The sequence below is a fragment of the Lissotriton vulgaris genome, chromosome 7 (genome assembly GCF_964263255.1).
Source record: "Lissotriton vulgaris chromosome 7, aLisVul1.2, whole genome shotgun sequence".
NCBI lineage: Eukaryota > Metazoa > Chordata > Amphibia > Caudata > Salamandridae > Lissotriton > Lissotriton vulgaris.
In genome coordinates, this window is record NC_141695.1 from 1380070839 (window position 1) to 1380090750 (window position 19912).

The window sequence follows — 19912 nt, forward strand, 5'->3', positions numbered from 1 at the left end:
ATTTTCCCATTTTAAGGCCGCATTCTCTTCTCCCCCCCCACCCCTCCCCCCCCCCCCCACCACATAAACATCTGTTAAATGAGATGCACCATTAATTATTGGAATAGCTCAATGTTGGAATATCTGTGCTTTCTGTTTATACACCACTGTAAAGTCTTATATCAAACATTTTGGGGAGTTTTGGTAATGTGTAAAAAATCGTTATCATATTCTTGAAAATATATTTCTAGAAACAATTATCATGCCGATAGCTAATTCAATGACTTGGTGAGTCTTAAAGCACTGTCTGCAAAACTCGCAAAATCTCGAGATTTAAAGGAATCGCGTCCGTCAGATTCGATCGAACAGTGGTGTTTTTGGATAACAAGGCTGTATTCTATTTGCTTCATTGTAGATTCGTGTGAGTAGCAGTCAAAAGATTTTGCTGAAATGTCACCAAGTTTTTGATAAGCGAGTTCCCCTTTTGATCATGTCCTTTGTAGAATTTCTCATTGCGTTTGCAGAGATGGTCATTAAACATCTCAACGCCTAACTCTCTGGAGCTTGGCTGTTCTTGTGAAGTAAGAAATACCTGCTGCTATCCGAAGGGCCTCTTGTCTAAAATAATTTTTGCAGAGATTCCAGGTTCTTCTGGCAACCACTCCAAACCTGTGAAGTATATGTCATTGTGGGTCAAACCGTTGCGTAGATTGCGAACAGTTATCTCCTCATAAGCCTTGGCGTAGTCCACTGAAGCGGGTAAAATACAGCCAGTTGGTTGATGTTTTTCTGGTGAATTGAAAGATCTCTTGGGGACTGTACCAAAAACGTAAAGTGGGCTTAAATAGAGCCAGACGATTGCTTACCATTGGTTGACTTACTTGGCACTCTCATTTTCTTGTTTCTTATTTGAGTGTTTTCCTTCCACTCCTCATGTTTGTCCCTCCCCTGGAACATTGTCTCTTTCCCACTCTTGATTGGATGATTCGTACCTTTCTGCTGCGCACATTCAGGGAGCTATGTGCTCGGCGAGACCTATAGTTCGAGAGGAGATTTTAGAAGGGAGCTTGAAGCCCGGACCCTCCTTTCCATTAGCTTGCGTCACCGTGGCCAGCCATTGGAAATGTTTTTTTTGGTTTTTTTGTCGCTGCCCTTTTTCCTTTTCAGACGGCCCATTCGGACAAGCACGTCTGCTTCACGGCTGTCGTGAAGTACTTACTTGTCTTTAGGGGGGATCAACTGTTTCTAATTAGCATGGCCGTAGCACGGCCTTGCTGATTAGAAACAGATGCCCCCTCTCCCCTAAAGATAAGAAAGTATAAGTGGTAGAAGGACGACTCTCTTGTGTTTGTCATCTATTTCGTTCGCTGCCTCTCTATATGCTGCTTTCTTTTACTCTCACTAAGGCACCCAGACTTTCCGTGGCTGTGCACCCTTCTAGAAGACGTCCCAGCGCCTTCTAAGCACTCACTCATCAGAGTAGCGTGTGCCTGCTGGCGCTTTAGCCGTCCCATCATACCCTGGATAACAGAACAGTTATTTTCTTTAAATAGTCGCCTGCCGGGCAGCCTCAGGACCTTCATGCAGCTGTTACAGGAGCTTGTGCCCGGAGCCAGTCAGCGTAGGTCGAACCTGCCTCTGGGGCTTATTGGAAGTGTAATTGCATCTGCATAGCTCTTTTACACATCACCTTGAAGGAGGGGCGATTCATTTTCCCTTTTTGATTCCCACTGATGTGGAATGGCCTCTCGTGGCCACCTTACATCTCCGCCCCATACCGCCATGTAGAAACACAGACCGCAGCTCATTCACTTCCTGTTTTTCATTTGCTTTCTGGTGCTGGTTCTTATATTTTGAGCTTCATACATACATGACTACGAGTCCCAGATTGCATAAGGATGAGTGAGACATGCTGAAGTCTCATTTCTTTCCATGACTAGCTAAAATGTTGTGAACTGGAGCACAACGTGTTCCTCTGGAAACGCTGGTCTGTGTCTGTTTCGTTATTTGTGGTCCTGTTACAGGTTTATTGGATGTGGCAGTATTCAGGGTTCATTGTCCCGGCGCCCCTGCACCTGCTGCACCAAAGGAGGAAAAGCCCCTGCACCTAACACCTACTCTTTCTCGGTCTCTCTCTCTTTCTCTTGCCCCTTCGCCTCTCGCGCTCTCTGGCGTTCCCGTTTGTCTCCCTTGGTGGTTGGATTGTAAAGCGCCAACCTAGCTGTCTGGCTGGCTTCGCAGCGTCCACAGTCTCTTTCTGGATATTTTCCGTTCGGTCTGTTGGTTGTTTCTTTCTCTCTAATTCACGTTACCTACAAACACCCCTCTTTCCCTTTTGTGTTTTTGGGGTTTATTCACTGCGCAGCCCTGGCCTCAGGCGACTGTGTCTCTGTCTACGCTCAATGCGGGGCCACATGCCATTCCCCTGCTGGTTACCAATGAAGTGCGTGCATTTACGAAAGTGAGCACATAAAAAAATCGCACTTCGGTAATAGCAGGGGAGTCAAACGTTTGTGAAAGGATTCAGAAGCAATTAGTGGAATCTCGCATCTTCAGCGGTCATCTATGTTGACATCCGGGTCACAGCTTCACATCCCAGCCTTTAATCCTCTTGAAGTCGATACAATAACTAAAGATCGGGTAACTGAAGGTTAAAGAGGGGCAGACAGACATGTCTGCCAATAAATGCATGCTGCACATCTCCTAAATCCCCTTGTAGCGTTACCTGAGTAGCAATCTGTGTGTCTCTATTAAACCTTTTTATAATTGCGTCATTGAGGTGTTGCACCTCTCAGGCTCAGCATGAAATGTTTTTAGTATCTCCACACAATTTGCTTTTAGTTAAATCTCGTACTGAAAGCTTCAAATTCGTTTTAGTTTTAAATATTTTACAGTATTTACCAGCTTACTTAAAATACCAGCAATTTTCTACACTTTATCTAGAAGATAAAGCTACAGTACGTTGCGTCTCGTGCAAAACCTCTCCTGAGTTTTAAACAAATGCACTCGCCTAACCCATCACCAAAGTAAACCAAATCCTAAAGCGTTCGGCTCCTGATGTAATTGGGAAGTAATATTAATCTCCCACCTAAATCTACAGTTAGGGTAATCTAAAAACCTATATCTGCAGACATAGTGATTTCACACCTATGTAAAGTGATGGTAACCGCACACCTATATCTGCAGTGATGCTGATTTCACTCCTATATATGCAGTGATAATAATCTCACACCTGTATCAAAAGTAATAGTAACATCACACCGATAGCTGCATTAACAATAATCTCACCCCTATATCTGCAATAATGGGGATCTCGCACCTGTATCTACAGTAATCTCAAACCTACCTAAACTAATATTAATCACACACCTATATCTGCATTAATACTGATCGCACACCTAGATATGCAGTAATAATAATTTCAAACCTATATCTGCAATTATAATCTCACACCTACACAGATGTAATATTAACATCACACCTATAGCTGTAGTCACATAAATCTCACACCTATAACTGCAATAATACCAATCTCGCGCCTGCATTTGCAGTGATTAAAATCTCACACCTATCTAAACAAATAATGATCACACACCTATATCTTCAGAAATATTAATCTACCATCTGTATATGCAATGATAATAAATCACTTATCTTCAGTGATTGTAATCTCCACTCGGAGTCCTTATTAAAAAATAAGTAGGTATTAACCGTTTTTATGCATTAGATTAATTTGATAAAAAAATGTTAAAAGACCATAACATTTACAATACAAAACTCATACTAGTACAAATGCTATGCAGTAGATTTCGCAATTACAACAAACTGAGCTGTTGCCATTTTGCATTAGACCATTTCATTAATGCTTAATAAAGGTGGGGGGATAACATTTACAATGCCAATGTAATTGCGAGACCTATTGCATTGTAAATGCGTGTTATTTTAGTTCTCTGTGAGACTTTGTGTTTCTCTACACTCTCCCTCACATACTGTCTTCCTTTAATACCTTCCCACCCTGTGTGCACAGTGTTGCTCCCCCTCCTTGTCCATATGTTCCCACCCAATCCCATAATGTTTTGATTAATATTGTCTCGAGATTATCCTGCTCTTAATCCCCAGCCAGTCACCGTTACTTCCCCCGGCGACTTCTCAACCTACCAGCCATTTCTTTATTGCTCAATATCCCTCCCCTAGTTGTCAAACACTTGTTTTTTTTTTTTGTTTTTTTTTTTAGGTTAACATTTTTGGAGGGCCTGGCAGCATCCATTTGGTGCTGGGCCTATGTTTGTGAAATTTGTTTTATATATGACAAATCCCATTATAATATATATATATTTTAAATTGAACCTGCCAGCCTGGAACAGTACATTTAACAAAATAATAGCAGCTGTCATACCAGTATAAAATGCATGACTTGCACGTGGGCATGCAGCTTCCTGCTATAGGAGCATACATGATTGTTGATGCACGCAGGCACATACATCATCACAGTGGGCAGTCATGGCATCACAACCTGCAGGTACAAGTCATTGTGCCTTTTTTTTCTTTTTTCGTGGGATGCTTTTATAACGTCGGATACAGGCCTTTTTTATGCACATGCGTTGGTTGGCACAAAACGCTGACAAAGCAAAAAGGTTCACATGCTAGTAAAATTCAGATCAGGTGGCTATCTTCAGAATAAATGATGTGGTGATTAGATGTTGGCGCCACCACCCTAGCCGTTCTTCAGTCCTAACTCTATTGATGCAGAGGATGAGTTGAGTTTATACCGTTCGGTTTCAGTTGTTCTTGTTGTTTTATTATTTACTATTTTTTAATCCTATGTAGTATAGTTTGGCCTTACAATTTGGTTTAATTGTGATCCGTAGGTGGGGCCCAGGACACCAAAGGCACTAAAATGGTAAGCATTTGAAAGATGTTTGGGTGATGGATGAGTTTTGCACTGGTCTGAATGACATAAGGTGCTTAAGGATGTTGGGTTTTGGGAAGCATTAATCTGGCTGCATTAAAATGTGGAAATTCTTTATTGTTGGCAGCTAAAAAGTAGAAATATTAACTTGTTGCTCTAATTATTTATGGGTATTGGATGTGTTTCTGAGTGGGTTGGAAATTGTCTCAGGTTTTAGGTGACAGTAAATCTCTAAAGTGGTGTAGAAAGTCCTCTCTGCCAGAAATCCATGGTGAAAGTAGGGATTCCTCTCTGGGTGAATGGTTTGCCCAGATACGTCAAAAAAAGGATCGGACTGTATGACGTAAATTGGGGACTGGCTCTTGGATAATGCATGAATTGGCAGTTAGGATGACACATTTCTTCAGTTTAATTTTTTAAAATCTAAATAATGAGGTCATTCTACGAGTGTCTCGGCTTTACACAGTTCCCTAATACCAAAAATGCGTTCGCTTTTAGATCCAATTATAGATCAAACAAGCTGGTTCCGTTCAGGCGACAGTAATTGTGTATTGCAGAAAATCTTTGTATTGATATAGGGAAACATTTTAAATTGCCTCAAGACAAAGAGGTACATTATGGAAAAGGACTGTAAAAAGCATGATGTGTAGACCTTACCAAAAATAATTAAAATGGTACCTAAGTGTGTGTATTCAGATTTTTTTCTTGAAAGTTTAGCAAATGGCATTTTTTCTCAGTATTCAGCTCCACCCCCAGCCACCTTGAATTTGCGACTTCATACAAAAGAACCATAAATTAAGATAGTATGTAGGACCTGGTGCAGAACCACTGATTTCCATCAGTCTCTCCCAATTCCAGAGGCCTGCTAAGAGTGGGATGTTATTCAGCAACCTGGGAGTACTGATTAGTGAGGTATCGGTGCTCCTGAGTACCAGATTGCAATTGTTGACATCCTGCATGTGCCCTTGGTGTTTATTTACCCTGTTACACGCCCCAATTCAGAGGAAACTAATTGTGATATCCAAAGTTTCTTCAGGTGATCGGTGAGTGGCATGGCCTTTTTTAGTGCAGTTCAAATGTTTGTTCTCTGCGTGAGCAAAAGCTACAGAAAGGCAAGATGAGAGAGCTACCTTTTTTTGCGGTTTAGTGTAATTCGGGTAGCTTTTTTTATACTTGCCTTCAGAAAGATGTTTGGCTGCCTTTGTAAGGCTATTTTCTTTTGTATTTTTGAAGTTGTGCCTCTTTACAGCGGTTTGCAAGGGCTCGTTGGTACTTTATGCAAGGGGAAAAATGCACTGCGGCTTGGCATCATTGCTTGTGAAGGCACAATTATCTGTATTCCAAGAGTGCCACTGGCGCTACAAACGAGCAGTGATTCCAAAGGCAGACATCACCTTTTTAGGTCTCGCCTTTTCCATTCCGAAGGAATGGAAAATGGAGAGAATTCAAGTGCTCAAAATACTCGTGAAACCAAGGGCTTTTTGGTGCGGTTTTCTTCGAGTTCACGTGGCCACAGGCACGCGCTTTTGGGCCATACACTTTCACGGCCATCTGTTCCCCAGCTCGCCAATGTCCCTCCCACCCTTCCTTTGATCTTGCCGCAAGTTCTTACAGGCTAATGGCCCTCCCCCTCCCCCAGCACAGAACGCGCATCGCTTGTTTACTCTTCCCATTTGTCTTACTGGCTCGCATTCTTTCTCCCTTTCGCTCTCTTCGTCTCTGCCTCCTATTTCTCCTCTTTTCTTTCATCATCGTCGTTATTTCCGCCTCCATATCCCCCTTTCTCTTCTTGTTTTTATTTCCTTTTTGCGCGTGGGCACGCACACACAATTTCCGGTCGCGATCACTTTCGCGTGCACCATTTTCTTGTTACATTAGATCATTGCATGACATGCAACAATATCTTCTTTCTCCGGAGCTATGCTGCCATCTGCTGGTTGGATGAGCAGCTCCCTGCCGTCACTCCTGGAAGCCGTGACAAGCCATAATGCAGCAGGCGGTTACACTGAAATGTGCATGTGTGACTGACTTTGAAACGGACTCGTCGTCATTGGTGATTAATTTAAGCCACACGCTGTTCTCGCAAAGCAATCACGCCAGCCAGCATTATAATGCCAAAACACACGGTTGTGAGTAATGTCTCACGCTGCCACTTAGAATCCATTTTCTATTTATCCACCTGAGTGGAAGGCTGAAGAATGCGTGAATTCATAATGGACACGCTTGGTGGGTGGGGGAAAAGCAGCTACACAACCCACTTGTCATTTGCACCTGGGTGGTCTTCAATTCACGCTGCATCCTTAATATCTATGCCTCCTGAAAACAGCATTTTCCTGCCCAAACGTGCCCCACCCTCGGTAAAGTATTTTGGTTGCCCTCCCCTCTCCTCTAGTAAAATGGCAATACACCCCATTACCAGCCCCCTCCTCAAACAATGATTTGCTTAAAACACATGAAAGCCCTGGCGATGACCATCTCCAAGTGACTGCAGTAGCAGTATATTGCAAAATTCGCCTCAAGAAAGTCAAGACCCAGGTCTGTGAGTACCGTCGTGTTTTTCATTGAACTGTACGAATTTTTTATTTTGGTTACTCTCTCTACCACACTGTTCCTCTACTCCAGGGGGGAAGTTGTCTCCACCCATGCAGGTCCATGTGCTTTTCTGCCCCACAGTGCCCGTCCCTCTACCTTCACTACCTGTGTAGCTCTCAAACAGAAATAAGCAGTGTTGTCCAGTGTCCTTGCTGGTGGCCTAGGCGGAGCTACAGGGTCTGAGTGTCCACCTCACAACACAAAATCCTTAACTGTTTGCCCATGCCTTCTGATTTGGCAACTGCAGTCAGGTCCAGTGTAATACAAATAATTATGTCTCCGGGGGCGCGGAGGTTAAGTTCTTTCCTAAAGTATGGAACAGGTCTCAGATAAATAGAGATTTTTTTTTTTTTTTACCCGGGCCCTCCTGCTGGCCTTCCACCTACATATCCCCTCAGTGTTTCGTGCTTTTGTAGAGGATTGCCACCAGCAGCATTTCTCCTCCCCTTGCCTCCGAGAGCTTCAAAGGGATCTGCTTCCCCGCCCACTGCTTCACACTTCACGGCCTGGCGGCCGTGACTCGCATCAGGTCTGCAAAGCTACGGCCAGCTGCTGGGCAGTAAGGTTGCCTCCCCCAACCATGGGAAGTCCCTCCAGTGAAAGCGCAAAGGCATATAAGGGTCAGCCCCTGATTTTCAACACTGTTCTCTATCAAAACGCCAATACTTATTGTGGGTTTTATTAACCTGCCTTCAAAATATTTGTTTTGGTAAAAGTTTCCATAACAATTATGCTGAGATTTAGTTTGTTATGCAAACGACAGATATGAATTTCTGCCCTGTTTTCGGTGCCACAGTTTTTCTATTTTGCCACTATTTTATCTACTTCGGACCATTGCCATTATAAATTACAATCACTTTTATTTAAGTATTAATTATTTAAAAAAATTAAAAGCCATTGTTATTTGTAATATCAATACATCTAAGTCACGTCAATACAAAACATGTGGCATTACAAATGCTAAAAGTGTCACATTTGCTAAAGTTAAAAGTATTGGCATTGTAAATCACAAAACAAAAATATAAAATGTCATTTTCAAAACCAATAGCTCCAACTTTCCTACTGCGAGACCTATTGGCAACGCCAGTGCTTGTTGGAAGAGCCATTCACTCACCTGCCGTTCGCTGATCTGAGCAATAGTCCTGCTGAATTGTTCAGTAACGTGCACCATTGCTGCTGGTTTAGCATTGTTGTGGCAGGAGCTACATTAAGAATCTCGCCACAAAAGGACTCTTTAGATGACCATGGCATGCAGGTTTCAAATAATGTTATAATCTTTGTTGTAATATGGTTCATCTCTCTTTGGAATTGCTTGTCTACAAATGCCAGAATACAAAGAAAGAACCGCCAAGGATAAACTATCACACTAAACTTGAAACAACTCTGAATCATTCCATCTGTGTGAATGTGAAATGCTGTTTAGTTGAAATAAAGTCAGATTTGTTTGAATAAATGTCGGAAATAAATACTGGATGTTAGGTAATGCTGTATATAACCTACTTGGCGTGGTGGGAAATGGAACGCAGCACGTAGCAATAGACCTCAGATGGGAACTTCTATAGTGCACACATAATACCTCGGAACCAGTACTTCCGAGGCACTTTCATCATTTGTTACTGAGGATGTCACATCAAATCAGGCAAATCCAGTGACACCTTTCACCAGCTTTTAAAACGTTTAGTTGAATTGCAGAAAACGCCCTGCATTTTGATTGTCTCTAGCTTCCCACCAATGCCCATAATGAGGAAAAAAACATCTATCTGTGCCAGAGAATCTGTACATTTTTTGAACTGCAAGAGGACTTTGCATCATTTACATAGACCACGTTTCCCCAGGAATAGGGTTTTCTGAGAACTGCATCAACAGATGTCTGGGAGTAACTCCTGGTCTCCGGAACCACTTTGCTTTGAACTGCCCAGAAGGAAGGGATACTTAAGTTTGTACCAGAGAAGGGCGTTGACTAAGCAGAAGTCGTCGCTGACCGAAAGACTTGGAGAACAGAGATGGAAATTGTTTTTTAAATATATCTTCGTGCCTTCATACTCTTTGTAAGCGCCACATGTCTTGTCTTGGAGCTATCTTTATGAAATACTTTGGGTCAAGTGCACTTTTTGCTTAGTTCTTATGTAATTGAAGAAGAGATGTCAATTCAAGCTGCTGACCCTCACACACAAGGCTCTACTCAACCAAGGACTCTACTACATTAACCACCTACCATCCAAAAGCCTGTCTCCCTTTTACTTGCCCATACTCCCCACATATACCACAGCAGAAGTGGAGGAATCTCCTTCTCCCTCATTGCAGCAAAGACCTGGAACAGCCTCCACATGCACTTATGGACCGTCACCTCACTTCCGGAATTCCGAATGGCCCTCAAGACCTGGCTGCTGGAATAAGCTTCCGGGGCCTGCTAGCATCTAAATACCCTATTGGGTGATTAGCCGCACTTTATAAATACTGATTGATTGATTGAGGCAAGATAATGGGGGCTGCCCACATGAATGCAAATCTTCGTGCCCCTGTTGGTGAGAGTGTGTGCTTTTCAGAGTTTTCTAAACCATGTTTTAATTGGATTTAGGTAATCTAGTACGAACTAAAAAAAAAGGACTATGCCACCGGCGTCAACGAATGTGAGACAGATGTCGAGGCAGAAAAACACAGTTTATGTTCTGTTTTGTTCACACAGTGCATTTGTATTTTTTTTTTTAACCAAGATATGTCTAAGTTCCATATTGTGGCACTAAGGTTTTTCTCGATATGTTGGGATACCGTTGATTCATTTTCTTGGTTTACAAATAAGGAGTACTTGGAGAGAGTTTAAACATTAGTATCCGTTTTGCATAGAGGTGACTTAGTTTCCAGAGGCGAATTGCCGTTGTTTGTGTTCAAACTCTTTTTAGGATGGTTGCAGTACCTTTGGTCTAGAAGACCCACAGTATTCCACTTTACCCCTCTGGATAGCATGTAACTGGTTGAACAGATTTCCTCCACCTCCGAGTGTCAGCTGCTGACTTCCTCCCTCCCTGGTTTCTTCCTCTTCACTTCGCCTGGCGCAGTACGATGCGCATCTGCTGGCTTGCCATCCAAGTGGATCAAAGCATTTTAACAACCACAAACAGTGCCTCAAAGTACTGCACAGCCGCCTCCACGCATCATAATTACACAGATCACATGGCACTGTGGGAAGGACTGCCGCGTGGGCCCAGGCGCCACCCCCCCTTCCTGTGTTTGCCATTAGTATTCTAATGTCAGTCCTCTTCTTCGCGCCAGCTTGCTATCCAGGTTAGGAGCTGCTCAATGCCCCCTTTCGACGGCTGCGAAGTCCGCTATATTTCTGCCTCTCTGGTTCAAAAAAGTTGGTATTTGCAAAATTTGAAATTTTGCACACTTTATTATCCATGACCAGCCCCAAATTTTGACTGTCTCATATTTGCTTAGGCAAATTTCAACAAAACACAGCCATGAGCGTAGCTAGGTGTTTTAGGCCTGCAAGCAAGGAAGGACAAGCATTGGCATTGCCAATATGTCTCGCCTTAGGGACCTTGTAAGTATTAAGATATGCAGCACAATATCCTTGGTTCAACAACATTAACTGTTGCATGGTTAAACACTTCTAAGGTCCCAAAGGCGAGACCTATTGGCTATGCCAATGCTTGTAAATTTTTCTTATCGTATTCTGGTCTTCTTGTGCAAGTCTAAGGGAGTTCTGCAGGGCAGATATGTCTGAGTCTGAGCAGCACTTCGCCGCAATTTCCTAGAACTACGCATTGGTTGCTGTTGGCCTGCTTATGTGCTCTGCCCAGAAGACCAGCTTATCTGTTCTAGGGAGAAGACAGCCTTCCCAATAGCTAAGAGAACGTTGGTCAAGCTGACAGGTTGGGCATGGACTACAGCTGGATCCCCTGATGGTTGAGCACAAGCCTATCGCCTGTGAACATCAAACACTACTAGTTGCCTGTTCATGGCAACGTAGCAAGTTATGGTTACTTATGTTACTCATGAAATGTCCGGTTATAAACGGATACTGTCTATGTAATTATTTGTTCATGGCTGGTTCCTCTGATAGTTCTGTGAAGGTGATAGACTGGCCGACTGACTGGCTTTCTCTGGCATCTTAAGACCTGGTGATTGACTTAAATTCCTCTGTCTTCAAGTGAGCAGTAACACACGGGCACCTGTGGGCCCTGCATGCAGAACAAGCAGAAGTGAATTAAAGATAAGCCGAAACCAAAGTCCGCACAAAGATTAGGACTCATGCCTATCATATATCTGAAGATCAGGTCTTTTCATTGCATTTCAGCAGGACGCGTGAAGCAAAAATGAGACCTTCCCTGTTATTTCCGATTACCCTCTGTTATTACATTTGCGCCTGGGGTTATTGTAACTTGAGGGATGTTTACTAGTGACTGGCATTATTTGAATGCATGATGTTTATATTTTATTTATTTTGTTGGGCTGCATTTTGAAGGGGTATTTCAAACCAGAAGCAGTTTTGAAAGTAGTGCACCAGTTGAAATTAAACTTTGATAATGGCTTGGAGGGTTGTCTGGGCACAAATGAAGCGAATCAGTCATGTAAAAAATGGGACCTGTTCTCTAGTAAAGAGAAGAAAGGTCTTTTGGGTGATATTTTGAGGGACTCCGCAATGGAATAATTGGGAGGAGTCCGGGTTGTGGAAAATAGAAAGTGCAATCTACCAGTTGATAATGCAGAGTGGAGCTTCCGGAGTAATGGAAGGGGGTGTTGAATACTAAGTGGTGATGTTATAGTGCTGTTAGGGGCTGCCTTTCCGGCACTTTGTTATTTTAACGTGTGTGTTCTTAGTGCACATGCTGCATTTAGTGCACATGCTGCATTCATGTTATCTCTTGTACAACAGCTAAAAGAGGTGTCAAGAAGAAGTCTTCTATCTCAGTACGTCCTAGATCAGTTGGCCTCAGCTCTACTCGGTTTGACTCCACAAACCAGGCCCTAATGTAGGATTGTCCAGGAGACCCTGGCTCAGATTTTCAGGCTAACCATTGACTCCGTAAGGTTGTATCTTAGGAGAACCTGGAAATATGGCATGGTTTTCGTGCTCCTGGACCAATATTAAACACAGCTCTCCTTATGGAATGGTGTCTGTGGCAGGGGATTTCTGCTGTCCATGATGTATCGATATCCTTGTGGCACTTGTTAGGAGAATGCCCTAACTTTTGGCAGTGGCTTTCTTCTCCCCTCGTGATATGACAAGCTTCAGTTCCTGTTAACCTTTCTGTGGTGGAAGTGTGTGTGCTTTGAACGTAGCAACTGCATCTCTGCTTTCCATGATGGCAACTTATTCAGACAGCCCACGTTTTTAGAAATATGGCCTTTTCTGTGTAATGCTTCTTTCTAGTAGAGTGCTGGCTTGGTTATTGTCTCTGGGTTCCTAGTGTAATTATATTTCAGTGGTAGAATGAGATTCCTGTATAAAGGAAGTACAGCAAGATTGAAGATGGTTTTGGTGCCTGATTATTCATTTTCTTAACCTGTTTTTCTCTTGTTGGTGTGGTCGTTTTTTTTTCACTCTTCAGGTGCGAACGAGGAGTTCTCCAAGCCGAGCACTGCCTGCCAGGTAGAAAGAAAAGAAAGCGCTGCAGTTCCAGCTGTTATAGCGAGGAAGGCGGTGCGAACAGGCACGGTGAGAGAGCGTTTGGGAGCGCCCACAGACTTTTGCTATGTTCTTCCATATTAAAGTCTGCTTTCTGGCATATGATCTCTTTGCTTTTCAACTGGCTTTCTGGATGTTTGCTGCCAACTCTCATAGCCTCCAGTCCAGAAATCAAAATTTTTCTAAATGTCCAGCGCTAGCAGATATTGCAACCAAAGCCAAGGCCTCAAAAGGCCAACTTTTTATTATTAAATCTAGATTTGTTTAAAAAAAGGTTGCACAAACAAAAAAAACTTGAACATTCATGGCAACGTAGAAGATTATAATTTCTTAATTGTCACTTCGAAAATGTCAGGCAAACTCATACTGTCTAAATAATTATTTGTCTGAGGCAGGTGCCTCTGAAAGGCTAGTAAGGCTGAAGAAGAGTTGGCTTTGAAAGCAGTATGTATATTGAAATTAAAGTATTGTAACAGCAGGGAGGGTGTCTGGTGCACATATAAAGGAAATCAGTAATGAGCAAATAGGTGCCTGTTTTGTTTTAAAGAGAGGAGTAAGATCATTTGGGCTATATTTTGGGGACTCGCCTGTGGAATAAATGGGAGGGATCGGAGTTGTGGGAAACTAGAATTGCAGTCTGCCTTTTGATAAGGCAGAATAGAGCTTCTGGAGTAATAGTAGCGGGTCTTGAATACTAAGTGGGGGTGCTGTTGTGCTGTTAGTTGCTGCCTTTCCTGTTCTACTAATGTGTGTGTTCTTAGTGCACAGACTTCAACATATCGCCTGACGTTATCTCGTGTACAACAGCATAAACGGGGGTCCTGGAAGAAGTCTTCACATATCCTTTAGAAGGTCTCCAGACAGAAGCCTTTTAAGATGCAGGTAAGGAACTGCAAGAAAATCAAGCATGGCCTGTTCCAAGACCTGATGTTTGCTGAGTTCATTATCTAGATTGTATGTAGTAAAATTGAGAAAATTATCTGTATACCTCTCCAGCCGTAGTTAAAGAATACAATAATGCCAATCGTCATGCTGAAGCACACACTCCTGTCTGTGTCCAGACCCCCCACCCCCCCCCCACCCTCCCTGTCCCGCCACAACCTCCTATTGACCACTCTGTGGGGTGGCACAGCTGTATTTTAGAAGACCTGACATAAAATGGTGTGCGATAAGGGAGCGAACATACAGGAATGGTAAGTGTTCTATATGTACATCTTCAACCAGCTGGTGTATAGGTGGTGCAGTGTTGAATCGACGAATGCCCGATTGCTTGCATGTACTGCAACTTTGCCAAATAATTCAGAGGAAACAAAAAAGGTTTAGATTTTTCGGTGATGAAAAAAGCACTTAAAAACAAAAAAAAAGCGCTCCTGGGCTGATACTGCTTTTTAAGCAGAGTACTTGATGAGAACTAGCGCTAATTATTAACTTGTTTTTTAGTGGAGGTGGGGGGATGTGAAGACTATCCTAATTCATTGAGCAATCAAAGTACAATATCCGATCTCAGTTGATCTGTTTTACCCTATTTGACTCCATAAAACATTTTCTAATGCATGGGTGAACATAGATTTAGGATACCATGATCCTTACATTTTTCAGGATAGTGTCTACTTTCCTTCATTGGAAAACGTTGCCATTTCCATGTAATGCATCTTTTACAGCATTAATCCATGTTCTGGATTCACAATGCTGTGAATCTATTCTGCTACTGGCTGGGACTGGACATTTTTTTTATTTTTTTTTATTTTTTTTTTTAATCCGGGCGACCTCTTTAGGCAGTTGGTGATGTGCCTATCCACATCCTCTTATGATGTCAAGTCTTTGTGCGTATTGCCGCATATATATATATATATATATATATATATAATTTTTTTTTTTTTTTTTTTTTAAATCCGACTTACCTTTCTGGAATTTCAAACCCCTTTGAAGCCTTTGTAGGAACTTCGCCTGGAAGAATTGGAGTTCAAACTAGACCTGCTTGACCACAACAGAGACACAAGAAGAACAAGAAATGGTTCCTCAAGGACAAAAAGCTCGACAATGACCAGAGATTCTTCCACAACGTCAACGTCCTTGAGGACAGGCAAGATATAATAGCTGACTTGCCTGCAGAGAGACTAGACTCCTACCCTTCAAGACCATCTCCTAAAGACAATATCGCCTTGTACAACTCAGTGGTGAAAGGGGCAGCAGATAAATGTGGAGTACTGTAGGAAGGTGGTTACCTGACTATGGTTACCCCAGATTTTTTGCCTAGTGTTTAGCTGGTTTTCGACTTAGTTGGCCTGGGGTCCTGATTAGCAGGATCCCAGGCCAACTATCTGCTCTCTCTGTAAAATGGACTCCATGTACCTTAGGTACATCTCCAATTGGATATTGGGTCACCTTATGAGCCCCTGTAGTGTGTACTATAGGTACCCAGGGCATAGGTGCATCCAAGGCCTACCAGGGGCTGCAGCATATATTTTGCCACCCCTGGCTGGCCATCCAAATTGACACAACTGGCTGATCACTGAGCTGGGGCAAGGTGGTGTAATCACCCCTTGCTTAGATATAGTATACCTATATCTGGACACATATACACCTATAAGTCACTCCTATGGCAGGCCTTAACAATCCTGGAGGCAGAGTGCTTGGTTTTGTGTGAGATGGTTCTCTAGCATGAGCTGAGCCTGTCTGCAGCTTTCGGAACCATGTCCCTATAGCTGTTCTAGGATATTGCCATACCATATACTCTTAAGTGCATTATCACCTCGCGGTTGAATGCTAACTATGGTTTGGCTTTATCAAAACATGTTGTGTAAGGTGTCATACGCTTTGGAATACTACCCTCTCACCAGTCCTGGCGACGGGGGTAGCATTCCTCCCTTCTAGAGGGAGAAGACCTGTTAGTTTCCTTAAACACGGTTAAAACTAACCAGAGCCTCAGCATCACAAAATGGATGCTGCTGCCACAGACACAAGTCTGCCCTCCTGCTGCTGACCGAAACTCCGGCAGGGGAGGCCTGAACAAAAGGTTTCCTGTCACAGGGAGGTGCTAGCACCACCCCAGACAGGAGATAGTGGATTGGGGCAGGGAGGGCTGAATGAAACTAGACACTGCCTGGGGTACACAAGGTGTCCCATGCATAGCCCATTTCAAACTGGTGCTGGGGCACTCCAGCCCCAGCTCTGGCGCGAAACTGGACAAAGGGAAAGGGGTGTAACCACCCACTTCCTGGGTCCCACCCATAGGATGGACCTAGCAGGTGATCCAGCCCCTTGATTAGGAATAAAGGTAGGAGCTGTGCCCTTAGACTTGAGATCATCCTGACTGAAACTTTGAAATGAAACTCTGGACCCTTCGACATCCTACTCAACGTAGAAGACTGAAGAATCCCCCTTGTGGTCAAGAAGTGACCACCCTGCACAAGCAGGCACCATCAGCGCTCAAAGGTTTTCTTCGTTCGAGCTCCCGCCGGAGCTCGAACGACAGAGACCGACAAGAACCGGACTTCCATACATCCAACAGCCCGATCCACAGTCCCAGCAAAGCTGAGACCCGTGGAGGCGACGTGAGACGTGGGACCGGCTGTCTTGGAAAGCCAGCGGAGTGCTTCCTGTGCAGCTCCCGAGGCACCCACTAAGCTGTGCATTGGGGATTGAGAAGCCCCAGGCCGGAGTAGCTTTTGCACCCTCACCGAGTGCTGCGTGGGGCCCTTTTGCATTTTCCTGCTCGATGCGTCTGTCCGGTCACTTGCCCATTGGTTAATGACCTCTGTGACGACGAACTAATGAATTTTCACTGCTGGTCTGGTTGCTCAAGACTGGCCCTTGCTCCCCTGAAAAGGAGCAGCCCATCAGACCTTGCCGGTCTGATCCAGAAGCCATCTTCGATTCCTGCGTGGGTTGCATTTGCCAAGGCCTGTTGACTCCGATTCGAGAACCGACACCGCCGACAGAGAGAGCCTGTGTGGGACAATCCGTGTCCACCTCCTGGTCATCGTCGATATTTCCTGGTCCACGTGGCAGCGGAGACAAGCTTCACGACATCACCTGATAGTAACCTGACACCGCCTGGTTCCTTCCTGGTCATTGGCTAGTGACCCAGACTCTGTCCCCTCTGCTTTCAGGTACTCTACATCTTCGATCCAACTGGACTCTTCTCTCCTGGTCGCCTGCAACATATTTTCCTCCAGGCTCCATAGAACTCCACGACGAAACCCGACTCACTTTTACACCTATGCACCCGCTTCCTGTGGGTGAGGTAACGAGAGTACTCCGGTGCTCCTGTAGTGGTTTACACCTCTAGTGTCCTAGTTTTAAGTGGTTAAGTTCTAGTCCAGTCGGAAGACTTCAAAAACTGTAACTTTCTAACTTTTACGCACCATTGACTTCTATTGGTGCACGCGTGTGCCTATAGACACTGCACCCACATCCTGTGGGCCTCCTACGTCCGAACTGCTGTTAGTCCAGTGTAGCCCCAGCGATTCTCAAGGCCCTAGGCCTCACCATTGTTCGTGACGTGGTTCTTACACCACTATTTTAGTATATGGTTTTAGGGGCCACCCGTGCCTATCCATATTTGTGCAACTTTTGTATGTTATATGAAGTTCTTTGTTTAACGTTTGTGCTTCTGTCCTCATAAGAGTACAGGGTTTATTCTAGTAATAAATACATATATTTTATAATATGTAACTTGTGTGGTGTCCTTTCATTTGGTATTAAAGTGATTGCATATTATAAAACAGCTGGCTTCCCATGCCCTCTTGAGTTTAGCCTAAGACTGCTTTTGTCCATGCTACCATTAGGATAGCTGGTCTATAAGGTTGACTTACAACCAATCACCATAGTGGTCGTTTGGACTGGTGCAAGGTGCTCACTAGAATAGTGAACATCATATACCAGGTTAACTTCTCACAAGTACCACTTGGAGAAGGCACAGACCTTCTTCCTCGAAATCCTTGTGTCCTCACAGAGCAGGAACTAATACTTCTCCATGTTATTGAGCGTCCTGGAACATGGAAGGATACTTTTAGAGAGGAAGCTGCCTCAAAGGCAGTTACACAGAGAGTGGAGGAAAAAGTATGAACACTCCTCCAGAGACCCATTCTTCATTACCAGCAATGCCACAGCAAATCCATAATAGTGTATGCAGCATTGAAGAGTGGCGATATCGCCGCTATTAAAGGCCCTCCATCCGAGAAAGGAGGCAAGAGGGTGGAGATGGTAAGACAAAAATGGGGAGAAGAGCAGCAAAACGCTGGAGGATTGCAAACTCCAATGGCCTCCGAAACCGGTACGCTCATCAGCACTTGGAAGAAATGGATAAACTCATGAAGCGCCTCCCAGAGCAGTTCTAAAAGCTGTCAAGTCACTCTAGTGGAAGAAGGCAAGACCATCACCAACATGTGCCTGAAATACAGCCGGTAGACTGCTGGTCATGGGCACAACACTGAGAAGCCATGGCCTGGCAACAAGTGTCCGGATCCACAAGAAAGATGCAGGCAAGCACCATTAACACCGCCTTCACTGGAAAACACCTATTTAGCTCTGCAGTGAATAAAACACTCCCGCAGTTGAAGGAGGATAACAACACTCTCCGGTCCATGGTAGTATTCGTTTTTTCTTTTTGCCTCCCACATAGCGGGGTAGCCCTCATCAGAAGACCAGTTAAGAGGGTAAGCTGCCTGGGCATGGCACCACAGCCGTCCTACCACCACACTGGACAACTATAACCACCAGCGGTACAACAGTGGCTGCTGTAGACCTTGTAACCACAACCCTTTCTTGAAAGACCTATGGGAGAAGGACTGCTTCCTACACGTGCCGGCTCTTCAGCCAAGTGCCTACAGGCCATCGCCCTGCCTCACAGCACCTTTAGGGGCTGCCATCTTTCACATATGAGAGCGCATTCAAGTATGCGAGTTCAACATGTCTGCTGTAAAAAATAAAAAACACTTTAGGTTGATTTAATTAACTATACAGTTGCTCTATATATAATACAAATCTAGCTACCTATAGGATACACATAACCGCTGGCTTGCTTCTTAGTTCATTAACGTTCTTGTTATCCGTCTTGGGCAGGAATGTTTCTTAAATCAGGTTTAGAAACGATCGCTTTTAATAAATACCTTCATGTGAAGAACCAGGTTTTAGAACCCAGCAGCGCCAGGGGAAACGCCCGATGTCTTCGGGTTCACCTGTCTTAGACTACAGAGACACGGGATACTTCTCGGTGACGTCTAAGACCAAGTTTATTGGCTGCAACCAGGAACAGAGGTCTACGAAGCACAACACGAGTGGTTCGCTAGAGACTGCACAAATTCAAAGAGCGAAGCATCGTCTTTTATGCTAAAAATCACATTCCTGGCTAGCATCAGTTATGTATAAATGAACCAATCAGATGATGACATTTCAAACATATCGCATGACGACAAACCCACTTTCCGCTGTCCAGCCCACCAGAAATGTAAAGGCAAAAAAATCCAACATTCCTGCTCGGACAGGCCGGACGAACCCATAATAAAAGGCCTCAACCCAAATCCGAAATTAAGCCATAAAGGAAGGAACAGAAACAGTTGAGAAGCAAGATAGAAGGGTGTGTGCATGTACCATAAACTCAGCAATGTCCTGCTCTTTGATCTCTATCTGACCAGCTGCCTAACAAGGAACTGGCTCAACGAAGTCCGCTTCGGGCAAGGGAGTCAGCTCGTTCAGGTCACACAAAAGTCAACTAAAGGTGTACGTGTCCCAAAGACTCGTTCGGCCGTAGTCATCGGCCTATGTGAGGGCAACCACAAAATGGCTGCCGTACACAA

General features: G+C 44.0%; 1 protein-coding gene across 14 annotated transcripts in view; it reads left to right on the top strand.

The window, feature by feature from the left end:
- LOC147703752 (uncharacterized) overlaps positions 1 to 19912 on the top strand; it is a 174637-nt gene that overhangs the window by 106029 nt on the left and 48696 nt on the right. For 3 of the 14 annotated variants that reach the window (XM_086932083.1, XM_086932088.1, XM_086932080.1), the window contains exons 2-3: positions 13036 to 13142; positions 13881 to 13994. In XM_086932083.1, coding sequence (XP_086788209.1) covers positions 13989 to 13994 — 6 coding nt within the window. In that variant the 5' untranslated portion in view covers positions 13036 to 13142; positions 13881 to 13988. Of the gene's footprint in view, positions 1 to 4847; positions 4880 to 13035; positions 13143 to 13873; positions 13995 to 19912 lie in introns of all 14 variants that reach the window. The other 11 variants (XM_086932086.1, XM_086932084.1, XM_086932092.1 and 8 more) reach the window with 5 other exon arrangements.